This window comes from Vigna radiata, chromosome 4 (genome assembly GCF_000741045.1).
Source record: "Vigna radiata var. radiata cultivar VC1973A chromosome 4, Vradiata_ver6, whole genome shotgun sequence".
In the NCBI taxonomy this organism is placed as follows: Eukaryota; Viridiplantae; Streptophyta; class Magnoliopsida; order Fabales; family Fabaceae; genus Vigna; species Vigna radiata.
Genome location: NC_028354.1, coordinates 11,582,766 through 11,607,359, shown reverse-complemented (window position 1 = coordinate 11,607,359; position 24,594 = coordinate 11,582,766). Strand labels below are relative to the sequence as shown.

General features: G+C 32.4%; 3 protein-coding genes and 1 pseudogene across 5 annotated transcripts; 2 read left to right on the top strand and 2 right to left on the bottom strand.

The window, feature by feature from the left end:
• Window positions 1-895: 895 nt before the first annotated feature.
• Window positions 896-4,389, bottom strand: LOC106759625 (BTB/POZ domain-containing protein At3g08570). The gene is given in 6 exon segments (XM_014642895.2): window positions 896-1,158; window positions 1,272-1,734; window positions 2,009-3,066; window positions 3,069-3,165; window positions 3,551-3,617; window positions 4,107-4,389. Coding segments are annotated over 6 exon segments (1,779 nt in total). The 5' UTR covers window positions 4,184-4,389; the 3' UTR covers window positions 896-1,141.
• A 7,879-nt stretch (window positions 4,390-12,268) lies between these two features.
• On the top strand, window positions 12,269-14,770 carry LOC106758357 (annotated as a pseudogene).
• A 145-nt stretch (window positions 14,771-14,915) lies between these two features.
• On the bottom strand, window positions 14,916-17,877 carry LOC106758845 (SWR1 complex subunit 6). 3 transcript variants are annotated; one of them, XM_022779817.1, is made up of 5 exons: window positions 17,476-17,877; window positions 17,255-17,360; window positions 16,199-16,305; window positions 15,965-16,097; window positions 14,916-15,076 (listed from the first exon to the last, which is right to left on the bottom strand). In XM_022779817.1, exons 1-5 carry the CDS (start codon window positions 17,578-17,580, stop codon window positions 15,048-15,050), a joined length of 480 nt encoding a protein of 159 aa, XP_022635538.1. In that variant the 5' UTR covers window positions 17,581-17,877; the 3' UTR covers window positions 14,916-15,047. The 3 variants fall into 3 exon arrangements, with proteins under 3 accessions (XP_022635538.1, XP_022635539.1, XP_014497324.1); XM_022779818.1 differs by having other exon boundaries at window positions 15,073-15,113; window positions 17,476-17,876; XM_014641838.2 differs by lacking the exon at window positions 14,916-15,076 and having other exon boundaries at window positions 15,640-16,097; window positions 17,476-17,875.
• A 2,451-nt stretch (window positions 17,878-20,328) lies between these two features.
• LOC106758671 (acetyltransferase NSI) lies at window positions 20,329-24,237 on the top strand. Its single transcript, XM_014641622.2, has 8 exons — window positions 20,329-20,465; window positions 20,554-20,648; window positions 20,738-20,798; window positions 21,386-21,569; window positions 21,900-21,999; window positions 22,138-22,238; window positions 22,957-23,050; window positions 23,898-24,237. The coding sequence occupies exons 1-8, from the start codon at window positions 20,431-20,433 to the stop codon at window positions 23,975-23,977; spliced, it is 750 nt and encodes a 249-aa protein (XP_014497108.1). The 5' UTR covers window positions 20,329-20,430; the 3' UTR covers window positions 23,978-24,237.
• Window positions 24,238-24,594: the final 357 nt, after the last annotated feature.

Here is a 24,594-nt window from a genome sequence, read left to right as displayed (position 1 = left end):
AAGGTTAAGATGAGTTGGTCCATGCCAAAGGTTGAGAGGAGTTGACTTGGGCAAAAGATTGAGAAAGGCAAACCTAGACAGAAGGTCGAGATAAGTCAGACCAAGTCAAAGGTCGAGACAAGTCAAGTCAGGTTGGACCAAATGTTAAAACAAGTTGAGTCGAAAAATGAGATAATCCACCCTCGGATGAAGGTCGAGAATGGACAGATTAGAAGTCAAAGATAAGGACAAATTGAAAATCAAGACGGACGAACACGAACCAATGATCAAGATATATTAGTTCGGATTGACAACACAAATTTTACAAAATTCAATTTAAATTATTTTTATAAAAAAAAATTTGAATTTAAAATTTGATCCAAATTTTGAATTTGGATTCAAAGCTTGATCCAAATATTAATTTTAGTAAAATTCCAAACCATTTCTCTCTCTCTCTCTCTCTCTCTCTCTCTCTCTATATATATATATATATATATATATATATATATATATATTATAAAACAGCTAAAATTAAAGAGAAAAAGTTTTTTTTTTTTTAATTGGAAGTAGCTGTGATCTGTTTCCTTGCATAGAAAATAGAGAATAAATCATATGTCAAGATTTTTGTCACCAAGAAGGGAGTGCATTACATTACAGAAATCAACATGTCTTAAATCTACCAACAAAATGTTTCGGATTTGTCAAACATACTGCATGCCAGTAACGTACCAAGAAAGAGATTTTGGCAGAATGGATGAAGACAATTACTGGTGTCACTTCCCTGACAGACACCATAAGCCAAGTTAGTTTTATCTTGCCATTAGAACTTACAGAAACTTTAATCTAAGGTTAATCATTTCAGTATTTGGTTGCATATGTTACATTTTCCTTTTCAAGCAATAGAAGAAGCAACAAGTTTGACAATAAATAAGTACATTTTATCAGTGGGAAAGGAAGTGCTTCAAGTGTGTCCCTAGGACAAGGTGAGGATGATGCTACACATTGAAATGTTTGTGCTTTTGTCTTGGTGTAACTGTGTAATGAACAAGGACCTTATCTCAGAAGCTGAAATCATGTACAACAGGGAAGGGAGAATGTGGGATATCAAGTTCAACTGCCAAAATTTAAGACCAAGATGAAGAGAAGCTGTTGATCAAGTGATTTACACGTTGTGTGCACCTGATAAGGTATAATAGAGAGAGTTTTTAGCTAAGTAGAGAAGAACAATATCTATGAGACAGAGTGTCTCCTACTTCTACCAGTTTTCCCCTCTGAACCACGAGACTTCCTACCTGATTTCTGGCGCTTTCCTCCTCCTTGACCACTAAAAATTGCAATCTTCCCAATACCCTTTGAAAGTGATGTTAAGAATGTTCTTCCATTTCCTCCCTTGTCAATCATGCCTTGTTTCATGAACATCTGTTCCTTCTCCAACTCACTCAGCCTAACCCTCATTCTTGAAATCTCCAGCTTCAGTTCTCGGTTCTCTCTCCTCAGAGAGGCATAGTTGTCCCTAGGGGACATGGCTGCACTTGGAACACCACTGCTTATTCTCTGTGATAGCAGCCCATCTCCTGAACTCCCTGACAACGCGTTCTTCAATCGCAGCTGCTCGAAGTACAGCACTTGCACCACCATCTGCAGTGGAAGCCTGTCATTCTGTGCTGCATGGTTGCATGCTTCTTGAGATAGCTTCTGGCAGTCTATCAACTTGCACAGCTTCTTGCATTCTTGCTCTGTTAGTGCTGGATGTGCCTGAACAAGGAGCAGAAAGATTGCTGCTATCAACATCGAGAAGGAAAAGGTATACATTGAATAATATATGCACTAAAAGTGTAAAGGTTTGTTCATGTTCATATAGTAGTCTAATCATGAATTATCATATATGTTTGTTGATTTTTAAGATAAATATATTTTAAATCATACTAAAAGTGTAACCGATGCATGATTGAGAATATGATGTTTAACTTGGGAGCACCGAACTATTTGAATCAGAGATAGATCTGCGCTATATTTCAAGCAAATTTACCTTCAAATAAATGTCCACGGCTCTATAAAGGCCATCGTCAATAACACGAGCATAATCAGGAAGTATCTCTATCAAAGCAACGAATTTCTGTAGACTTAAGTACGGATCAGGTGCAATTTCTGCTAAATAAGCATCTAAAAGCTGCCCCACTTTTAGCAGGGAACCATGGCCTGCAGAACAAAGCCCATCAGATTCATATCCACAATCTTCAGTTTCTTCCTCTTCGACCCTTTGCAAGAAATTCACCAGTAGCCTGTGAACTGTATCAACATCAAACAAAGAGTCTCCACTCTGTAGTGATGGTATAAGTAGATCATCTAATGAGACCATTTCCAACCGTAATGCAATCCTTCTTTCAAGATCAAGCCTACAGGGAATGTTTGAACCTAACATGATAGCCATCTTTAACATGCCAAACAAAAATGTCAAGGGAATGGCAGAGCTTTTGTCTGTTGGCATGAGACTCACAAGAGTTTCCACAATTATCCTCTGGTCCTTTTCTACACTGGTTGGACTTGAGTTTGTTCTTGATGGATTCCAGAATTGACATTTTCCAATACCCTTCAGAGATGATTGAGCATAATGCATCAGTGATGCAATAATGCTATCTGATCTCACCCCCATTCTTCCCATTGCACAAATAACTCCTTGGAAGTAATCTATACGCAGTACTGAGAGATCTTCAACCCACCAGGCAACACAATCCTCCTTTAGCTCTCTAGATTCTCCATCACAGTCTAATTTAGATAAGCCAGAAACTAGCTGCTCCTTGCAAGCATTCATTGCAATGGCTTCCACACATCCACTTGATATTTCAATGTCATCCACTATATTTGTAGGCAACATTTCACATGTGGACAGCACTTCCACTGACTTCTGAAGACTCTGAAAAACAATCTCATTCAGATAAATCTCTGCTCTTGAAATGAGGTTTTGCTCCCTGTATTCTTCTGTCATTTCCAGATACTCTGCTGCACAACGAAGCCGGGCAACATTGAATGTTGTAATCTCAAAATTCATCCCATAGCAGAACTTCATGGCAAGTTCAAATGTCTGGTGCCCCCTGGAAAGTTGAGGAGCTCCAAGTTTGAAACATTGGAACCCTTGGCTTCAGCCACCATCTTCCGGATTTTCCCACTTAGAGTCACCAGGGGAAACTTCATGAACCAGAACAAACTAACGACATTAGTTTAAATAGATTTTTATTTCTGTACAATCAAATACATTATCTNAGTATTATTGAGTTGACTGGTGNAGCTATTTTGCACTCAAAAGAAGCCAAATAGAAGTCATCAACTTTTCTCTTTGATATCTTAAAGTAGGCATGACTTTTGGCAAATAGTGGTTGATTTTTAGTTTGTTGTTAGCATATGATCAATTTTGGACATACTGTTCACCATATCCCAATTCATAGCAACTGGTAAAAGAGACGCCCAAATTAAACACATGGCTACAGTTTAGAATATAAAACTCAACTTAATGACAACCAGAACTAGTCATGAAAGTATCAAGTGGTTTTCAACATCATCTCAAAAGAATTACCTTATGTAGCAGAAAAGATTCACCATCAACGACAATTGTAATGTCTCCGGCAACATCAGCAAAAATCCTGCAACAAAAAGAAAACATGGGATGACAACTATTATAAAATCCTGTCAAGGATGCATGGATTCAGCATCCTTGAGTCCTTTCACCCTTCACCCTAAAAACTNACAAAGCAAAGAAATAAGAATGTTGTCTTTAAGCATCTGTTCACCTAGAATTTTCCAAAGAACTTAGATAATCTCTATCTAGCTCAAAAATCTCCAAAATCCCACCATAAAAACCGTTTTGGATAATATGCATAACCTTTTCCACAAAATCCAAAGGAAGGACAAACTAAGGTATCAAATGCACAATCAAAAAATTATCAAATGCTTTAATTTCTAAACCAGTAAAGTAGAACTACGGTGAAAATAAGACTAGCAAAACAAGCTCATGAGGTTACATTTTCAATTCACCTTCAAAAGAAACATAGGCAGGAAAGTTTATGACACTCCCAAAAAACATACATACACAGTCAAGGAGAGAAATAAGAAACAAAAGGTGTCTGAATTACCTAGTAGTGAATGAGTTGCAAAACTTAGGAGTAGCCGGAGAGCGTTTAGAAGATGAGAGGGAGGTTTCAGAAACCATGCTTCTCTGTCTATCTCTCTATCTATGTATCTGTTAAAAGAAAGAGTGAAGAGAGTTGAGAAAAGGAAACTCCTGCTGCTGCCTGATCTGNGTATGTTTCAGGAACAGCAGCACAAACTGAGGCTTGTGCTGTGGCTGTTGATGATTAAACTATCAAACGATGCGTACGGGCAGATTGCTGGTTCAGGAATATTTTGGAGCAAACGCCCCAAAAGGCACTCTCCATAGCATTCATTTATTTACAAATGCCATCACATACATCCAACTTAGCTTTTTCTTTTCGTTTTCATAACATGTGCTGCTGTGTGTAGTANTAGCCAGCCTATGGTCTTCTTACCAGTGCTGAACCATCTTTTGCTTTTTGGCTGCTTTTGTTTCTGCCTTTTGCGTTACAATACTATTGCAATACACTATACAAATACAGTGTTCAGACTTCGTATTCACATGTAATTATCTAATCAAGTACCATTGTTGGCCTTGGACGTTGACACTTTACGTTACAAACTAAAAGACTGAGTCCAGTGGTAAATTTTTGCATAAACAAACAACAGGGNTGTGCCTGTGCCACTTGCTTTATTGGGTTTCGATTCTGAATTGAAATGACCAAAACCAGACGTTACAATTATAGTCTTAACAGTGCCCATTAATCATACAGTTACACTACACCATATTCAAATTCTTTTACTGATAAAAACTGTTAATTTAAGAGTTTTGTATGGGAGTTACAAATGAACTTCAAAATTTCAAAACACTGTTAAAATGCTGCCCAAATGCTCCACCCAGTCATGAATTTAGCTTAATCTTGTCTAACTACAAAATAAGTAAAATCTAATCAAGAAATTTACTCNTACATCTTGTGAATATACATGAATATGACATCATATGAATAAAACNACGACAAAAGTCACAAGTAAATACCAGAAATCATAATAAGTATACTTTATAAGGAGATTATTGCTGTTGTTATTATTATCTTTACAGTAAATTTTGATTAAATACCAGTATAAAAATGTTCTGCTTACTTGGTTGGTTTACTGCATATTTTTAGTAGATAGATAGATAAGAACAATGATTGAAAATTGGTCACACACTTTTATGTATGGCATTGATTATCACCTTAACATGAACTTTTACCCTCATGATATCTTACCAAACCATGGAAGTATCCCTGCACAAGATAGGATAGGAAGCAAAGGATGAAAAGCAAAAGATGTGACACGTAGGGCAAAGGCACCATGAACATGCAGCAATCACGATAAAAAAAAAAAGATATTTTGAGACCCCTAAATTTTTTACAACACTATCTTTTTTTATTTTTTACTCTTTTATTTCTTAAAAAATATAAAATTTTACACTTTTATCATTATTTTACTCTTTTACCTTAATGTCATATATTATTCAACACGATGACAGTGGAGATGATTTGATGAAGGTTTTGGGGTGAATGTTGGATATAGTAGAAGGCAGAAGAAAGAAAGAAAGAAAGAGGTTGGTTTGGTTGTTTGTTTGAAAAGAAAGAAAGAAAAAAAGTGGTCTTAAGACATCTGACATGGAGTGTTGGTGGCATGGATCAATGTCACTGAGGTGACACGGAACTCAATAAAGATGCAATTATTAGAGACAGCACCACTACACATCTCTGCATTCTTATTTCTTTTCCCAACTCATTATATATTATTATTCATCACTCATCACACTATTTTTTTTTTCAGTTATTAAAATTAATAAATTACTGCATCATGTCACGGGTATATTCCTTCCTTGTCTGGGGTATAATTAGATATTTATTCCCTTTTTCTTTTTTAAACCAAAGTTCTCCTTCATTTCTGCATAACCTTTTATAATTTAACCATTCATACTTTATGCAGCTTCATGACAAATATAATCATTTTCCGACAACAACTATAACTTTATCGAACGAAATCCTAACCTCGCAGAAATGCTGTGGCGCGTCTTACACCTTAACGGTTCGATTATCTGTCTTAAAAGTAATGTCAATAAGATTAATCAAGATTAAGAGTGTGTTTGTTTTGTTGTTAAAAGTATATGTTTATGTTTAATAATCAGCCATGCATGAAAAATTAAAAAAGGGTATTCTAATAGTTATTTTGAAAAATGAAACCCTAGTTCACATAAGCCCAATGACGAAAAGCAAATCATGCAAATGGAATATATATATATATGGGATTTGTTAATTTACGTAAAAGAATTTTTCAGTTGATATATTTTAATAAAATATATCAAGTTTTAAATTACAAAAATGTTCCTATTAAAAAAATAATTTTAAATTCAAGAGTATTTTAATAATTTTAAAATTTAATTTAAAATAAAAAAAAATAAAAGTAATTATTAAAAATCCTGATTGATCCATCGTACGATAGAAGTTATTAGTTTTTATTATATATTTTTTAAAAGTTAGTTGTTTTTTAAAATAAAAAATAAAATAAAAGATAGTTGTTTTATAAACCCAGACGAATTCTATAAATCCAAACGGTTCTATAAACCCTAAACCATTATATTTTTTAGAAGGTAGTTGGTTTTTAAAATAAAAAATAAAATAAAAGGTAGTTGTTTTTAAAATTAAAAATAAAATAAAAGTTAATAACTCCTCATATGCACCAATCAGAATTTTTAATAATTATTTTTTATTTTTTTTATTTTAAATTAAATTTTAAAATTATTAAAATACCTTTGGATGGTTTTCTTTTTTAAGAGAAACATTTTTATAACCTAAAATTTGGTACACTTTGTTAAAATGTACCAACTGAAAAACCCTTACGTAAACTATCAAACACACGCGCATATATATATATATATATATATATATATATATATATATATATATATATATATATATATATATATATATATATATGCATTACCACGTCCCTTAAAAATCAAGCAACCACCACCAGCCACTATTATGGGATCAAAATGATTAAGGCTATAATAATATATATGTTCTGAAATCAAATCTCTAAGCTATAGTTAGGGTTAATAACTAATTCAAGGTGAAGTTTCTTTTGGAATTCAATCTCAATTCTCTAACAATTTTGCCTTTGGGAGACATTTTAATTATAATATTATAAATTTATCACAATTCTAAATAGGACTAAACTTTGTCACAGTTTTAGTTTTATAAAATATATTAATAGATTATATGTAAACAAAATGTCTGTAAGGTACTCTTAATTTTGTTATCTAAGTTATGTAAAACTTTTGACCAAAGAAACTATTATTATTATTATTATTATTAACACCATGACTTTTTAAAACTAATTTATTGCTAAAAGTCATTAAACTAAAATTTAATTATAATTTTAAAAATTCAAAAAGTTAGAAATAAAAATAATTCCAAAGCTACCTGGATTATATCTCACATATTAGTTTTCTTTCTTACTGAAAAAGTGAATTACAGTGTTTGCACATATATATCACCATCCATTACTTGGGCCATTTGGCCAACCACAAAAACAAATAAGATTGTTTCTTCGTCCACCTCCATCCATTTCTATTTACACGCCCCATTTTTTTAAAATTTTAAAATTATTCTTTGCAGAAAAATCTACACCTTTTTTTTTATAACTAAAAGGATTTTGAAATTGAATTCAACATATTTCAAAATATGTTGAAGAATTTTTCGAAAATTTTAAAGAATTTTGAAATTCATTGAAAAAAAACATGATCGCAAGACTATTTTTGAAATGTGGAAGTAGAGAAAGAAATGAGTGGAGGTATAGGAAGAAGTTGTTTTAGGTATTTAAAAGAAAGAAAAATTTTCGAGACTGGTTTTCAAAAGGTATTTTCAGATTACATTTGAAAATGTATTTAAAAGAATGTGTGAATAGCTTTTTTATATGAATATTATTTGTACACCAAATATTTTATTTATATATGTCATACCAATGACAGTTAAACATAAAAAATACTGTTAAATAAGTTATTGTATGAATGGTGTATATGTCTCATATTTTATTTATTGGAATTTATATGTCTCATACTTTTTTTGTTCACAATAGTAACATGGCTGTTCGTGAACCAAAAAGGAAAAACCCTAACAAATTATCACATAAAAGAGATTGAGTCATTAAAAAATTAGAAACCCTTTGTTGTTCTTGGGGTTCTAGATTTTTGAATTTCTACCAACTTTTTAATAAATGTTTTATTTATAGAATACTGTAATAGTTAAAATAATAGTATTTTGTGAATAATAATAATAATAAACTCAAAGAATATAAAAATAAAATAACAATTAGTTTTGGTTTGTTTTAAAACTACCTTAAAGCTAAATATAGTAAGAGCTTTGCAATAAAATGAAATGAAAAATTAATTCATCAAAGAAATGTGTAACTAATAGTTGATAATTTAATAATAATAAAAAAATAATAATAATAATTTTATTAGTCATAAATATTATTTTCATATTATTGATCATTGATGGTATTTATATTTCTTCCTTATTGTTTGGGTATAACTAGATATTTTCTTTTCTAGATATGAGTTCTCCCTCATTTCTTTGTGCATTTATAATTTAATTATGGGATATGTTTAAACAAGTTTTCTTATAAATATTTTATGAAGACTTTAAAAGTTGGAATTAGTTTAGGTATTAGTTAATTTATTAAAAAATTATAATGTTTTTTTTTTATTTTTTTAACTTATGTGTAAGTTAAATTTTCTATTTATTTATTTGATTTTTCTTTAAAAGTTTTATAAATAAACTTATTTAAATAATAATAATAATATAGAACATAACAAACTTTATTTGATAATCATTTATTCATACTTTTTTTTTCTTTTGTTTACCAATAAAGAAATGACGAGAGAATTAAAATTGAATAATATGTTTAGAGTGAGTAAAATAATTGATGTGACTCACAACAATGATAGAAGGCTATCACTTTTAAATCAAACACTTTAAAAATTATAGCAGTTAATAGTTTGAATACAACACAATTGAAGTGTAATTTAATTTACTTTATTTTTATCATAAAAATAATTTATCACAACATTAATTTTTCATTCATTTCAAATTAAGGTATAACTTCTATTATGTTTACATCTAATTAACTCTTGGACGTGGTTAGAACGATCTCTTCTCCTTCTATGTAAATCTTTGTAGGCACTGGTACGATGTCGTTTTTGAAGCTAGAATTCACAAATGTTGAAACCTCTTTGATTTATGCAGTGGGAACGAGAGAGTTTAGGGATAACGAAGACAAAAAGAAAGAAAAAGGAACAACAAACAACCACACCAGAAAAAGATGGAAGAACATCAACATTAAATTATTAAGTTCATTTTCAGTTACACGAGACTTCATAAAAGCTCCTTTAGAAATTCACTTCTTAAATAAAAATATCAAACATGTTTATTCATAAAATTAAATATTTATAAATGAATTAAAAAGATTAAAAAAATAGGAGAAAGAAAATATTATGTAAGTAAAATTAATATTTATCTATGTTTTTATGTAATAGACATATTAAATAGTATGGTCCAATAAGATCATTTAAGTTTTTTCAGTACGAAATAGCTCAATATACGTTTATTTGGATCAAGAGTTGTATAAAGGATTAAGTCCTAGATCATATTCAAATATTATAACTAAATTTCAATAATTTAGTGTGTTGGTTCTTATTTATCATTTTGTTATTATATGTCTCATGTAAATATTATTCCAATATAAACATAGACCCATAACTAGGGATAGTAAAACAGGTCAATCCAACCTATTTAAGTCTGACCCAACTTTGTCCGCCAAAAAACGAGCTAAGTTGGACTGCATCACAACTTAAGAACATGATGACTTTTACAACCTGACACGTTGAGCTATTGGCTTGCCTGGCTAGCGGGCTGGCTTGTATGTTTTTTATTTGACTTTTTACATGAAAACGAGTAAATGATGGACTTCTAAGCTAATTCCGAGCAGAAAGGGTTGAAACAGACTGTCACCCCGATTATTTTATACCTCGACCGAGCTACATCAAACTTCGGTCGAGCTGTACAAACTTCATTCGAGCTTTATCAAATCTTGACCAAACTACATCATACTTCATTCAAGTTGTATTAGACATCGGCCAAGCTGACAGACTAACTTGTAGAATTGACTTGTCGGTTTGCCAAACTGGATGAGATGAAATATGTCGAATGACCGAGTTAAAGTAGTTGTCCATACTCGCTTCTTTTGGCCTGATTGACCTGTCAAACTTAACCTTTTTTTGTCACTCCTATTTTTTATTTTATTTATTAGTTAACTAATTTATAAAAACATGATGAAACTCTTAATTTTTGTATACATACTTATTTTAAAAAAATAATTTTAAATAGAAACATTTTATGAACACATGTAGTACATTTGTTTTATCCCCATTAGCATTTGGATTGTTGAATCAAATGAGTAATATTACTAAAATTCTATTATCAACATAATAAAGTCATTGCACAACATCTTAACCTTTTTCTCCCTCTTTCTTTCCCTTCCTGTTAGATTTCTTACTTCTTTTTGGGCCCATTCTGTGATTCTTGGATTTTTACAACATTTCTTTTATTTCTTGGATATTTCTTCTCCATTCTTGTGTCAGAGCGGCTGTAGCGGAATGGTTAGCGTGGAATAACAAACCAAGAGGGGATTTAATATAAACGTGTGCCTTTTAATTTCTACTCAATTAAACTTACTATGCAAATAATAATAATGAATAACAAGAGTAAGATTGAGAGAAATTTGTGAATTTTATAATGGTTCGGATCTTACCAATCCTACGTCCAATCGCTTATCTCAAATCAAGATAAACAGTTCACTAAGCACAAAACAATTACAAACTACATTCACAAAGAAACAATTTGTAAAAGTTTAAAAACCACCTCTCTTGATACCACAAAAGATGAACTTGCACCTCTTTTGAATCTTCACAAAGGATGAAACACCTCCTCCAAATACTTCACGAAGGATGATCCTCTTACAAAAACCTCCTCAGACGCACTAAGGATGAACCAGCTATTCCTCCGTCACCGTAGCAGCAATTCACCATCTCCACATACAAGAGTTCCCTTAGTTAAGCAAAAGCACACAATTCTCAAAGAGTTCTGAGTATTTAAGCACAAGGGAAGAGTTATTGTTGATGGATAAAGGGAGCCTATATATAGACTCGAGCAAATACTCTTCCATTCTTCGTTTCTAGCTATTTAACGCTTTTAATCAATTAAAATGAGTACAATGACTAGTTTTCAAATGCTGGAAAACTCCAACGATCACTTTTAATCGATTATTCTTGGGACTAATCAATTAACTAATCGATTAAAATGTGCCTTAATCAATTATTATAGTGACACCTTGTGTTTTTTGCACAGGCTCTATTTTAATCGATTAATATTTGTTTTAATCGATTAAAACAGTGCACCTTAGATTCTGGAAGGTAAATACAAAGTATGAAGGTACATGAATCAAAACCTACTACAAACCTAAGTCCTAAACATCAAACTACAGTTATTACAAAAGCTTTTAATAGTAAAACAAGTCTTCGAAGGATCTTTTTGAATCTTGATATATCTTGACTTGATTTGGACATCATCAAAACTTCATCTTCATCATTTTGCTAACATCTTGGATATTTCTTCTCCCTTTTGCTAGCTCCCTTTTCTGTTCGCTAGCCCATCTCTTCACAGAATCCATCCTTCCCTCCAAGGCATTCATTCTTCTATCCATCACACTTCTCTCCCAATGATCTAGTACTCCTCTCCTAAGGATATTCGACAGTCCTCTCCTAAGGGAATCCTGTAGGTCAGACCAATTTGTTAGGTTTCTCGATATGAAACCTAACCAAAACAACATCTCACACACTCATAGCAAGCAAAAGAACAATGAAAGAATGAGTTCAATCACGCCCCATGTACAAAACACACACCCTATTTATAAAGTCTCTCTTCTCCCTTCCACTAACTAACTGTCAAACTACTCTTCCCTCCTAACTGCCCTCTCATTTCCTCTTCTTGTATCCTAAACTCATTATATCCTCTTACCTTATATCCTATTAGTACATGCTTGACGGTTGAAAAAGATATTAAAATGATTGATAACTAATTCTCAAATGGCAGATTTTCTGAACCTTCAAAGTTTATTTTTATTAGAATAAAGTCTTAAAAAAAAGGAAAGCATAGCTGAATAAGGTTAAGGTTAAATTCTTAACTACCTTAAAAACAGTTCTATTTTGATAGAGGTTCCAGATTCATTGATGTAACGAACACACAATGCAGGAACTGTTCCAATAGAAGCTGGGGAGACAAATATGTTGAGAATCATCAATAGTGCACTCAATCAAGAACTTTTCTTCTCCATTGCCAACCACAGATGACTGTGGTTGGTACAAATGCAGCATATACCAAGCCCTTCAGAACCACAGTCCTCATGATAGGACCTGGTCAGACATTCAATGTCCTAGTCATTACTGATCAACCCCATGGTCTCTACTACATGGTAGCATGTGCCTATGAATCTGTTGCACCACCACTGCAATCCTAGAATACAAATCTACTAGACGCAGTAACCAAAGCAGATCAAGATCAGTCTTGCCAGCTTTGTCTGCCTTCAATGACACTACCACTGCAACTGCGTTCACTGCTAGGAGGGGGCTTACTCGGGTTAAAGTCTTCACGAAAGTTTATGTGAATCTATATTTCATAGTGGGGTTGGGATTAATAAATTGCACAAATCCTAATAGTCACCAGTGTCAAGCACCAAATGAAACCCGCTTCACAGCCAGCATGAACAATGTATCATTTGAACTCCCAAGAACCACCTCCTTAATGCAAGCGTACTATGAAAGAATACCCAGAGTCTTCACCATAGATTTTGCCCCCATTCCCCTGTACAATTTGATTATACTGGGAATGTACCAAGGGGGCTACACCTTCACGAGGAACTAAGCTCTATTGGGACTAGACAAAAAATACTAAATTGTACTGTACTATAGTTAATTATACTATATTATATTAAAAAGAACTGAACCATTTTTACTATAATTTAAATATAATGTTTTATGGTTAAGTTTTTAAAAACTGAACTTAATAAATTTTCGGTTCAGTTAACTGCAGTTAACTGTACTGACTTACGTCCTAAAATAACAATAGTTTTTTTTTTTAAAATTTTTTTCCCTTATGTAATAATTTACAAATATTAAAAAAAATGGTCTACTTTATTACAAAAGTGAAGAATGTTGAGTTAATTTATCTTTAAATTTAATTTGTTATATATTAATTCAAATAAATTAAATTTAACTATTTGATTGTTAACATTATCTTTTAACGCATTCGGTATTAGATGAAGTTCATATAAATTGTACTAAATATATTAATTTTATTTTTCATTCTATTCATGTACTTTTTAAACTAGTAGGGCCGCATCAGCTTTATCCAGAAATATTTATGGAAGAAAAATAAAAAAAAAGTTTCTTTTTTCTATAAACTACATGTAATTTATACCTTAAAAATTAATGAGATGAAATTTTACAAACAAATTTATACATAAACTAATTAATTTATATAATCAGGTGGTTTTTTTTTCTTTCTAATAAGAGTATTTTCCTCTAAAAAGGTAAAAATAGTATAGTAATTAAAATTAGTGCAGTTTACACTTCAGTTAGTAGTTTAGTTCAGTTTATATTGTAATTTAGTATAATTTACAATGCAATTAGTAGTTCAGTTCAATTTATATTGTAGTTTAATACAATTAACAATTCAGTTAGTAGTTCAGTTTATATTGTAGTTTAGTACAATTTACAATTCAGTTAATAGTTTAGTTCAGTTTATATTGTAGTTGAGTACAATTTAGTATTCAGTTTGATAAAACAAAAAAACAGTTTAGTTCAGTTTGTCTGAACTATTTTACAGTTCAATTTAAACAAATTAGTTTTTAGTTCAGCAGTACAGTTCCATTTGTCCACTCGTAAGCTCTACAAGGTGAAGTATGGCTCGAGGATGCAAATTGTTCTGCAAGACACAAGCATAGTGACCATAGAGGAACACCCTATGCATGTTCATGGATTCCCCTTCTTTGTAGTCGGTTCAGGTTTTGGCAACTTCAACCTAGCAACTGATCCACTCAAGTTCAACCTTGTAGACCGACCTGTCAAAATCACCATTGGAACGCCTCCTGGAGGATGGGTGGCTATTCGTTTTGTGGCTGACAATCCAGGTAACATGTTGTGGTACTGTAAAACTTTGCTTCTGAAGTATGAACCAGCATCACCTATTAACCTATTCCATGCTTTTCTTTCACTACTGCAAATCAGGAATTTGGTTCATCTATTGCCACATAGACTCACATCTGAATTGGGGTTTGGGCATCGCACTTCTGGTAGAAAATGGAGTCGGCCCTTCACAATCATTAATACCTCCACCGCCAGATCTACCCCAATGTTAAGGTTAAGAAAGCATTAGTAGTTGATAAATTTATTGTTGTGTACTACAAGTTCAAGAATTTGCCAAACAGACAGGATGGCTTTCTGCAGTTCCAATACTAGAATTAAATTAAGCTTAATTGAGCTGTATGTTTGCGGTATGTTGATTAGACGGCACTGTAACTCTATATAAAGAAAATTAATATTTAAATGATTTCTTATCATTACTATTACCAATTTAGTATTTCAGTGAGAAAAACTGTTCCATTCTGACCAGTTGATAGAGAGAAAATATTTCAGTACCAGAAACCGATTTCATATCCTACAGTGGAAGAATTGTGCACTTGTTGCAATGTGAAGATGTCCTATTCTGGACATAGGAGCCAGAACAACATAAAACATGGTACATTTAATTTTTAGCAGGTCAACATGAACAAAAATGTGAAGTTCATCCTGACTGTTCCTGGATAAATCATTGCCTAAATCCACAGCATGCATCAACTGCCATGTTATAAGGTTCATGCACAATAATAAGAAACTAAAGAACATAACAGCAAACTGTAGCAAGTAAGCTTCCTTGGAGATAGTCTAATCAAAGACATGCATACAAAGTCACAAACAAAGATAATTCGTAAGCAAAATACAACAGAATAATCCCAGTGGCATATTAAAGATAATTGAACTGATAACGTAAGTTATTGCAACTATGGACATCAAGGTTACCAAATCAATATTCAATTTGTTAATCACCAAGCTAAAACTTGAATCTTAAGATTCATAAATAATGAAAAATCACTTCAAATACATTACATAAATTGTTCAACGTAATAATCTAAAAGTAGAAATGAAAAAAGAACAACTTATATGTCATTGGTTTACAGATCAAAATTATTAACTGAGTTGGTAAAGCCTTTAGATACGGTCATTCAATTTTTTTCTTGAGAATTGGTGAAAGAAGTAAATGGAAAGATGACAAATTGTTGAATCGTGTGATACGTATCAATTATAAATCTTATGATCCATGTTGATAGGTAACCAAAGCACATAAAATTGTAGGATTTGAATTGTGAATCATAGAATTTAATAACTTCGAAGGACATCTGTAGCAAGGTCACATAGATCAATAGGATCAAATAGGGGTCAAAATATACAGTTTCACCTTGTGACTTAATAACTGAACCACTAGTCTTAAAAGGTAACAAAAGAGGAAAACTGAGCAAAGAGCTTGCTTGCACATACTGCTGGTGAACACTGATATATAACAAGTTACAATAGTGTGTCCAATAATGTTCTTGTGCACATTTTTGTGGGCCATGAATTAGGCTACAAATTTCAAGCAACGAGTATCATTGTGCACATTTTGACATCTATAGGAACAAAAGCGCATACCACATCTCACACAAGTGTAATTAGCAGAAAAACCACAAACGGTACAGAAGTGGCGACGGGAGGTTGTGCTAGGAGGTCCAACTGCGGCTTTCCAATAGGAGGGCACGTGAGGTGGCAATGATTCTAAGTTAGCCTACAATTGCAGGAGGTTTGTTAACAAAAACAGAAACCAAGGCAAAAGTAAAACAGGAGTGTCACTAGTGTGTGTGACCTATGGTGGATGTAATGACTGACCTCATGCAAGAGCTCAAGGAATGTTCTCGGTGCCCTCCTAGCTTCAAGTGCTTTTGCCTGTCTGGTCTTTCTTTTTGTGCCTTTAGACTGCTTTTTCTGTATATAATCTGTAAAGAAAAGGAACTAAGTGAATTCCAAATTTTGGTAAGAATCAAATAATTTTTAAAATCTATACATAATTTTTATAATAGTTTTTAAAACATAAAAATTTCACCAAAGGATCTTTAAAAAATTATACCCCCTGAATTTCAATCAAGTTGCAGTTAGTACCCCCTTTTTCCCTAAAAAAATCACTTTGATTCAGGAAATATCCCGTTGGAATTTACATTCATTCAAACAGTCGTTAGATGAAGATTGCATGGCTCAGATCTTGAATGAATGTTTTTAGTCTGCTTTAAGTGATCTACACCCAACAGTTACATGTTGCCGATTGCATGAATGCATGTAAAAGTCAGTAGAAGCAATCATGGGTCCATTTACAAGATACACATATCCTAAGCCTTAATTAGTTAGATTTGTGGATCTCTTCACTTAACATTTATCTCAATCGGACGTCCTTGTTTATTCAAGGACCAAAATGACAGTAAGAGGGGTTAAATTAGGGACTCAGATGTTAGAATTCCAATTTCAGAGCATCTGTTGAATTTTGTTAAGTCAGATAATAAGAGGAGTAAAGTTACAAACAAATCACAATTTTAAAAACTAAACGGGCCTTTACTCTAAAATTAACACTAACAGAAAGAATGAAATAAAATTGAGTAAAATAGTATTCACGTCCCTATACCTATATGGCGTTTTGATAATAGTCTTTGAAAGTAAGAAAACTTAAAATAAGCTGCTGAAAGTGTAATCTATACTAATCACTTCACTACAAAACTCAAAATGTCGTCTGAACTTAAGGAATAAGTTATGTTCGAGGACTAAAGTTTAGGTACTCCTGTTTTAATTTTCCTGGTTTCAAGCATTTTATAGTTTAACTATAACGATGTTTTGTCTAATAAGATTATGAAACAAAAGGAAAAAAAAAAAAAAAGAAAACAGAGAAGAAACCCTAACATTGATCCTCCTCGTCGAGAGAAGCTTCATCATCATCGTTATTGGCATCTGCGATTTCAAAACCCGCATTGTCATTCTCCAAAGCATCCAAGCGCGCAAGTGCCGCCTGAATTAAGTTGTAACAGAAACGCACTTCTATCAGATTCCTCATTCATTTTACGTTCATGCATATTTCCTTGAGAAATTGGAAAACAGAAGAAGAATTAACAGGAGATAGCTGCCTGAGTGCGGTTGTCGGCGCTGGCAAGTGCGGCGGCCATTTTGGACGCAACTTTTCGCGTCCGGCTTGACATGCGGCGGATCGAGCTGGAACCGTCGTCCTCCATTCCTAACTCCGTGGAATCACCGACTCAAAGGCGTCACCGAAACACAACCTTAATCTTAAAGATTACCTGTGAGAGCTTGACAAGTGAGCAATTTGAAGCACTACGTCAGCAGTCTCTTGACCTGTGGTGTAGGTGAAGGAGTGGAATGGACGGGATGTATGTTGGTGTTAGCATGTGATGATCGAAATGGAAATGGGTATTGATTGTTGCATGAGGGAGAAGGGAAGTGGTCTGTGTGTAGCTGTAGCCCAAAACAACTTTTCGCACCAAGAAAAAGGGGTAAAAGTGAGGGTTTGTTGAGTGGTAGACTAAAGCAACATGTGGAGAGGGATTTAGGTAGACTATGACACGTGGAAGGATTTTAAGAGGATATGAAGAAAAAAATTGGAGATATGAGAATATGTTGGACTATAGATTCTTAAAAAAAATAGTATAAAAGATAAAAGTAAAATGAAGTTTAATAATAAAAAGGTTTAATACTTTTTTTTTCTTTTATTTGGTAGTTATGTTGAAAGTGATTATTATTTTTTTGAATGGTTTAATGTTGTTTCATACTGTAATGTCTATTTTAACCCATGTTTAGTGACTTATGTAGTTTTACAATATGTGACAAGGTTAAAAGTCTAATTGATGTGGCAATATTAAAAGTTAAAGTTAAATTTAAGATAGGTTAGAGTTTTAAATTTTTTATGCTTTTCGTGACGAATGATGACTTGTTTTGAGGTGTAGAAGATGAACATGGTGGAGTGATAGTGCGATTTGTGTTTTTGTAAATTAGAAATTTTTTGATTTGAGATTTTAGGTTTTTCTTATTGAGGTGAAGACAAGCTCACATGTGAAGAAAGAGTCTCCAAAATAACCATCAACGATGTCTAGTACAGTATTCTTGATTAACATTTTATATTTGAGGTTAGAGATCTCAGCAAATAGTTATCCTTGTTAAACATAAATTTAAATGATATTCAAAATATATTACAAAAAAACACCATATAATATTTAAAACATACATCCAAGTATAAGATAATTACAAGTAAATAAAACTTAAAACATTTATTGAAATTAATAGTATCTAAAACATATATCCAAACACAAGTAATTTTAAAAATAATTCTTCTAAAAATTACACTCTAAGATTTATGTTTCCTCTCCAATATCTTCATTCTAACCACTTAGTTCCTTAAACAAATAACACACAAATAAAGTCACTAACAAATGACATAGTGACATTATTAATAAAATTAGATTAAAATATTAAAAAGAAAACTATTAACATTATGTAAAGAAATGCTACTGGTCTAAATGTTTCCATTGTGGTAAGATTGAACATTTTGCTAAAAATGGTCAATCTGAAAAGGAAAGAGAAGAAACAACCAACTTTCTCACCAAAGATATGGAAGAGGAAATGACGTTGTTGATGATGTCACAGAGATTGGATGCCAATCTCAACTTGATAAGTAGCACAGAAGCGAGCACATGAAGCTAAACGACTTGACAGGACAACCGAGAACTTCAGATAGCTTGGTGGAACATTTGGACAACTCAAATAACTCAATTAGTGATGAAAGAAGCAAGCATATTGTTGAACATTTACACTTCATCCAAAAATAAGTAAAGGAAGGAAAGAAAGAGTTAGTGCATGTGACATGTCAGGATGAAAGATAGAAGAATTAAGGTTTACTGGGAAATTTTATTGAGTAGGAAATAAACTTGAATATTTAACTATTAAAGTCTTATAAATAATTAATATATTAGTCATTTGAGTGTTACAAGTACTTACTTAATGTGTTAGTTGATTTTTGTCGTTTTTGTTTGTTTTGAATACAAGAGTCAAGAACATTTGAGTCTATAAATTATATTGTTGATTGCATGTAACAAAACAACATAATGAATTAGTTTATTTATATTTGTTGTCTACAAGTAATAGCTAAAAGCAATGTAGTTCCTATGTGAAATCAATAAGCTTGCGCTTTAAAAACTAAGTTGGAGGTACCTAACCTTCTGATTTTGGATGCATAGCATTGGAGCTTATGTTGAAATTGTTCTCCATTACGTTTTTTAAACCTACAAAATAAAAAAAAAATAATTACGAATCTTATAAAGCATTAAAATTGAATAATTTGGTCAGTATTACAGTATTAATTTATGTCGTCAAGACTGAGACACAAGTGATAATTTTCTCTATAATTGCAATAGCATTTGTTCTTCTTGAGATACAAAGAAAATGTACATATATGTCCCAATTTGAGTGGCATAATTGATATTGTAATGTTGCCTTTTGCAAGGAATAAAATATTTTGGTACAGTTAGAGAATTTTATATTAATTATCTATATTAAACTTCTAGCACCAGTCAGTCCAACTAAAAACGATAGGTGAATAAATGAAAGGATGATTAACGTCATACTAAAGTGATGGAAAGTCTCAATATATGTTTGCGTATGTTTAAATGTGGCTTGTGTTAGGTTTCTTGATAAAAGACACATAAATAGAAAGTTACATACTCTTCAAATAAAACTTCTAAAGGCAAAAAGGGAAATAAATAATAGTAATTAAAACCCAATGTTAAGGCCCAAATAAAATCCACAAAAAGGGAATGTGTAATTATTAATTAGAAAGTGTAAATAGTAATTAAAACCCAATGGTAAGGCCCAAACTTGAGAGTGGAAAAAGAAGTGCACGAAAATGTGGTTGGCAAGGGAGATAGACACGCATTACCATCATCACCATCGTATCAACATCTACATACATACATGCATCATCAGTCATCGACTATTAACTATCTGAGTGTTGTGTTGAATTGGGTGGACAAGACTGACACGACAAGGAACGCAGCAGCTCTATCATTCGCACAATGCTAACCCTCAATATCAATGCTATTTCTTCTTCGTCGGTTCTCTTTCTTTATCTTCCACCTCGTACACCTGTTTTTTTCTTTTGTTGTTATGATTATATATTTCTGTATCTTTTGTTTCAGGTTCTCAATTGTTCCATTTCATGCCAATTATCCACTGTCTACTCAAACACAATTATTATTTCCTTCCAATCTTAGTTACTCCTTTGCTACTACAGGTGGACACGCTCTCACTGTCTTTCTTCTTCCCTTTTCTAAATTTCTTATCATACTTTATTCACTGTAAATATTTCTCTCTTGGCTGCAGCAACCAGAAAGTTCAAGTCTTTTCAGCTCAAGGCTGGATTTTGGGAATCAATTAAATCTGGGTACCTTCAATTTTCATTCTTCATTTTGATAATTAAAGGAAAACAAAAAGGGCACTAGCCCCTACACTTGTATTGTGCAAAATCTTATACACATCCACAGGAAATTGACCACTTTGTGCCTTAATTTCATAAATTTTGATGTTGTGTTTGAGAAATGTTTTTATTTTCACTTTTACTCTTTTTTTTCAGAATTTTTAATGGCAAACAATAAAATAATAACTTCAGAAAACAGGAGACAGTGAGAATAGACATTGTGTCAACTTGTTAGGGTGGTTCTTATTCTTTTCATATCGACCTTGTGTTGTATTTGCTTCCCCTTATTTTGAAGAAATAATGGCGTAGTTTTGTCTACTTCGCGAGAGAGCTTTTGAAAATGTGCAATTAGTGGTCTAAATATAAAAGGATTATCAAACATGTGTACCCTGTTGCTTTTGGGAGTTATTATTTTTACAAATTTTACATGTATGTGTTCCCCGCTATTTAATTCTAACTGTAACATTGCTAAGTCATCCTAGTGCACTTATGATGGTTAGTGTATCTCTTATCTTGAAAATACCCCTCACCTAATGACTTGTTTCCTCGTCCAGGTTGATGAAAGATAACTCGATGCAAGTCATTGATCCACCCTCTATAGATGAAGAAGATGAAGAACCTCTGCCTCAAGTGTTTGTCCTTGTGGAAAAGACAGAACCTGATGGGACAATTGAACAAATAATATTCTCTTCAGGTGGAGATATTGATGTATATGATCTTGAAGCCCTCTGTGACAAGGTGTGATTCTAATGTGTCTTTAAGTTGTGTGTTGGTTTTTCTATTTTCTATTGTAAGGCAGTTTTCAAGTCATTTCTCTGCAGTCTTCAATACACTGAAATCATTTTAGTTTTGAAGTTACTTAGTTTGTCAACACTAGGACTTTCTTACTAATCATCCCACTAGTTTCCTTTAGTATATTTTCCTTAATACACCTCTAGTGAGTGAGTTTTTTAACATCACTATTTACAAATTCAGTGTATAACTTTTATCACTACAAGTTGAGTGCTCAGACTTTGTTATTTTATCATGCTCACCCTCTGGCAAAATGAATGGTTATGACTTTGACAGGTAGGGTGGCCACGTAGACCACTGTCAAAATTAGCTGCGGCTTTGAAAAATAGCTATATAGTGGCCTCACTTCATTCTATAAGAAAGTCGCCTGGGTCAGGTAAAATTAGTATGGCATCTTGTTTTTTGTCTTCTGTCTAAATCAATTAGTTGGATGGTTAAGCCTTTTCTTTATTCTTATACCTATCTAAACCTATTTGATGAACATCTTAGTGTACTTGGCGAAGTTATTTAACAGAGGGGGATGAACAGAAGAAATTAATTGGCATGGCCCGTGCTACGTCTGACCATGCCTTCAATGCCACAATTTGGGATGTTCTAGTTGATCCTAGTTACCAGGTATTTTCTGTCACCCAACTTGGATTTTGAATAAAACTCTGGTGCTAGTTGCTTGAAAAGTTTGCTACCAAAAGTGGAATATGCAAAATCTCAAGTTCATGTATAATATACTTTAGTCTAATGTATAAATCATGGTAAATATTGAATTGGCATCATTCAGTGTCCATTTTTACTTAACGATTCAAAATTCCCAAAAAGTCAGTGGTATTCTGTACTTTTCCCCTCCATTCTATTTCAAACTACTCCAGTAAAAACCACTCTCTACTTGATCTCCTGCTAAATTTCCAATATATTCAGCCATGGAATGAAGATAGCTAATGCTTGAATATCTAATTTTATTGGAATAATTGTAAAATGCACATGGTAATGCATTCGAGCATTCTGCATTTCTGCCAAAACGAAATTTTGCCTATTTCAATGTAAGCTTAAATCGTGGCTATAGGGTTCATTTAATCAAACAACTTAGTTAAGGTCTTTTGAACATGTGCATATTATGTAAATTGTTTTCATAATCAAAGGAAAATTCTGGTTAATCTATTTTTATGTAAGCTGTTTTCATAAGCTATCCTGGAGAGCTTATTGAAATCAGCTTATGAACCTATCATAAGCTATTTTAAAGCTATAAACAACTCATTTACTCATGTTATAAGTCCAAATTGGTTGTACATAAGCTCTTCCAAACGGAGTACTGCTTGTTGATGCTGTTTTTATTGTATAGGGCCAAGGTCTTGGTAAAGCTCTTATAGAGAAACTGATTAGAGCTCTTCTGCAAAGGGACATTGGCAATATAACTCTGTTTGCAGACAGTAAAGGTACACCAATATTGACATCCTTTATGCATAGTATCTAATGTTAATCACAAGATGTTGTGCAAAGTCTCAAAGCTGCTCTGTCTCTCAAAAGTGCTTTGTTATTTTGTGAGCTGGTGTCATGCTTTCCTTGGTTTCTTTTAATCTTTTAAGTTTTTTTTATCCACAAATGTTAGTTGTTAGTTGTTAGTTATGTTAGTGAGGGGAGTCAAACTCACAACTCCTACTCTCTTTTCCAAACCCTTCAAACCAACCTTATATCCAAATGTTAGTGGGAAAAGTTGAATCCAGACTCTCTTTTACCCTCCCTTTCAACTTTTAAGTGAATACAAAACAAGCCATTCCTTTCTGCATCGCCATAATATCAACCTATACTCCCATAAATTTTTGTATTCCGGAATATACAATTTGGAATGCCATTTTTTGTATTCCAAACTACAAGATAAAAAATATATTCCATATTGCATAATTTAGAATACAAATATGCTATGGATTGTATAATCTGCAATAAAATTTTCATATTTTAGATTGTATTTTCCAAAATACAATTCTGGAATGCAAAATTTACATTTTAGATTACAAAAATCCATAGGTGTGCAGTAAAAAGTTTATGGAGGTGCAAGAAGAAGCTGCCTACAAAGCAATGTCATAAATTTGAAGGGCTTTATCTAGGAATATTCTTACCCATTTAATTTTCTTGACAATATTCTTCTTTTACTGTATTTACCTCCAGTCTTGACCAATGCTATTCTTATATTTAGTGCCTAATTCCCTTCTAATTGGGGATGTAGTTTGGTATTGTTTGGCAGCTTGGAGTCTCAATATTTGCTTTTTTGTCCATTGAATGCAGTTGTGGAATTTTATCGCAATTTAGGCTTTGAAGCAGACCCAGAGGGCATAAAAGGCATGTTTTGGTATCCGAATCACTAATTGCAACTCCACAAAGCTTGCTTTTTCTGATGTCAACGTTGCAATTTGCAACAACAAAGTATATATAACAGAGAAGCAGTGATAAATTTATCTATTGCTTGTAACATTAAGGTACAAAGATTATTGGATGTCAATCCTGTGATTGATTACTGCATTAGGTGTTAGCAAGTTATTCTTTTTTTTTTTTCTTAAGTTTCACTACTTTTGATTATATATCTTGCTTTATATTTGAAAAAACAGAAAACCGTCGCTTATTACTATTTAGTGTTTGTGATTTTTTTTTCTTTTTTTATGTTTGTTCATTTTAGATGAAATATAATATTTAAAGATAGTAGTTTTCTTCTGGTGTTTGGATGTTGAGTTTATAAACACGGTTACTGTTAATAACATTTTTCTCAGTTAATGAGTTTTTTAATTATCTGTTAACTAGTTAAAAATCATAAGTACTATAACATTTTAAAGTAGTTTTTATAAAAGGTAACAGATTTATCACCTATTAAGGTTTGAAATAATTAGATAAGATGAATGTCTTATCTCACTAAAAGAGGTTAGTTAAATGGATTAAGAAAGAGTGGAGTTAAACCGAAGCTTTAGAAATATTATGAAGATTTTCTCCA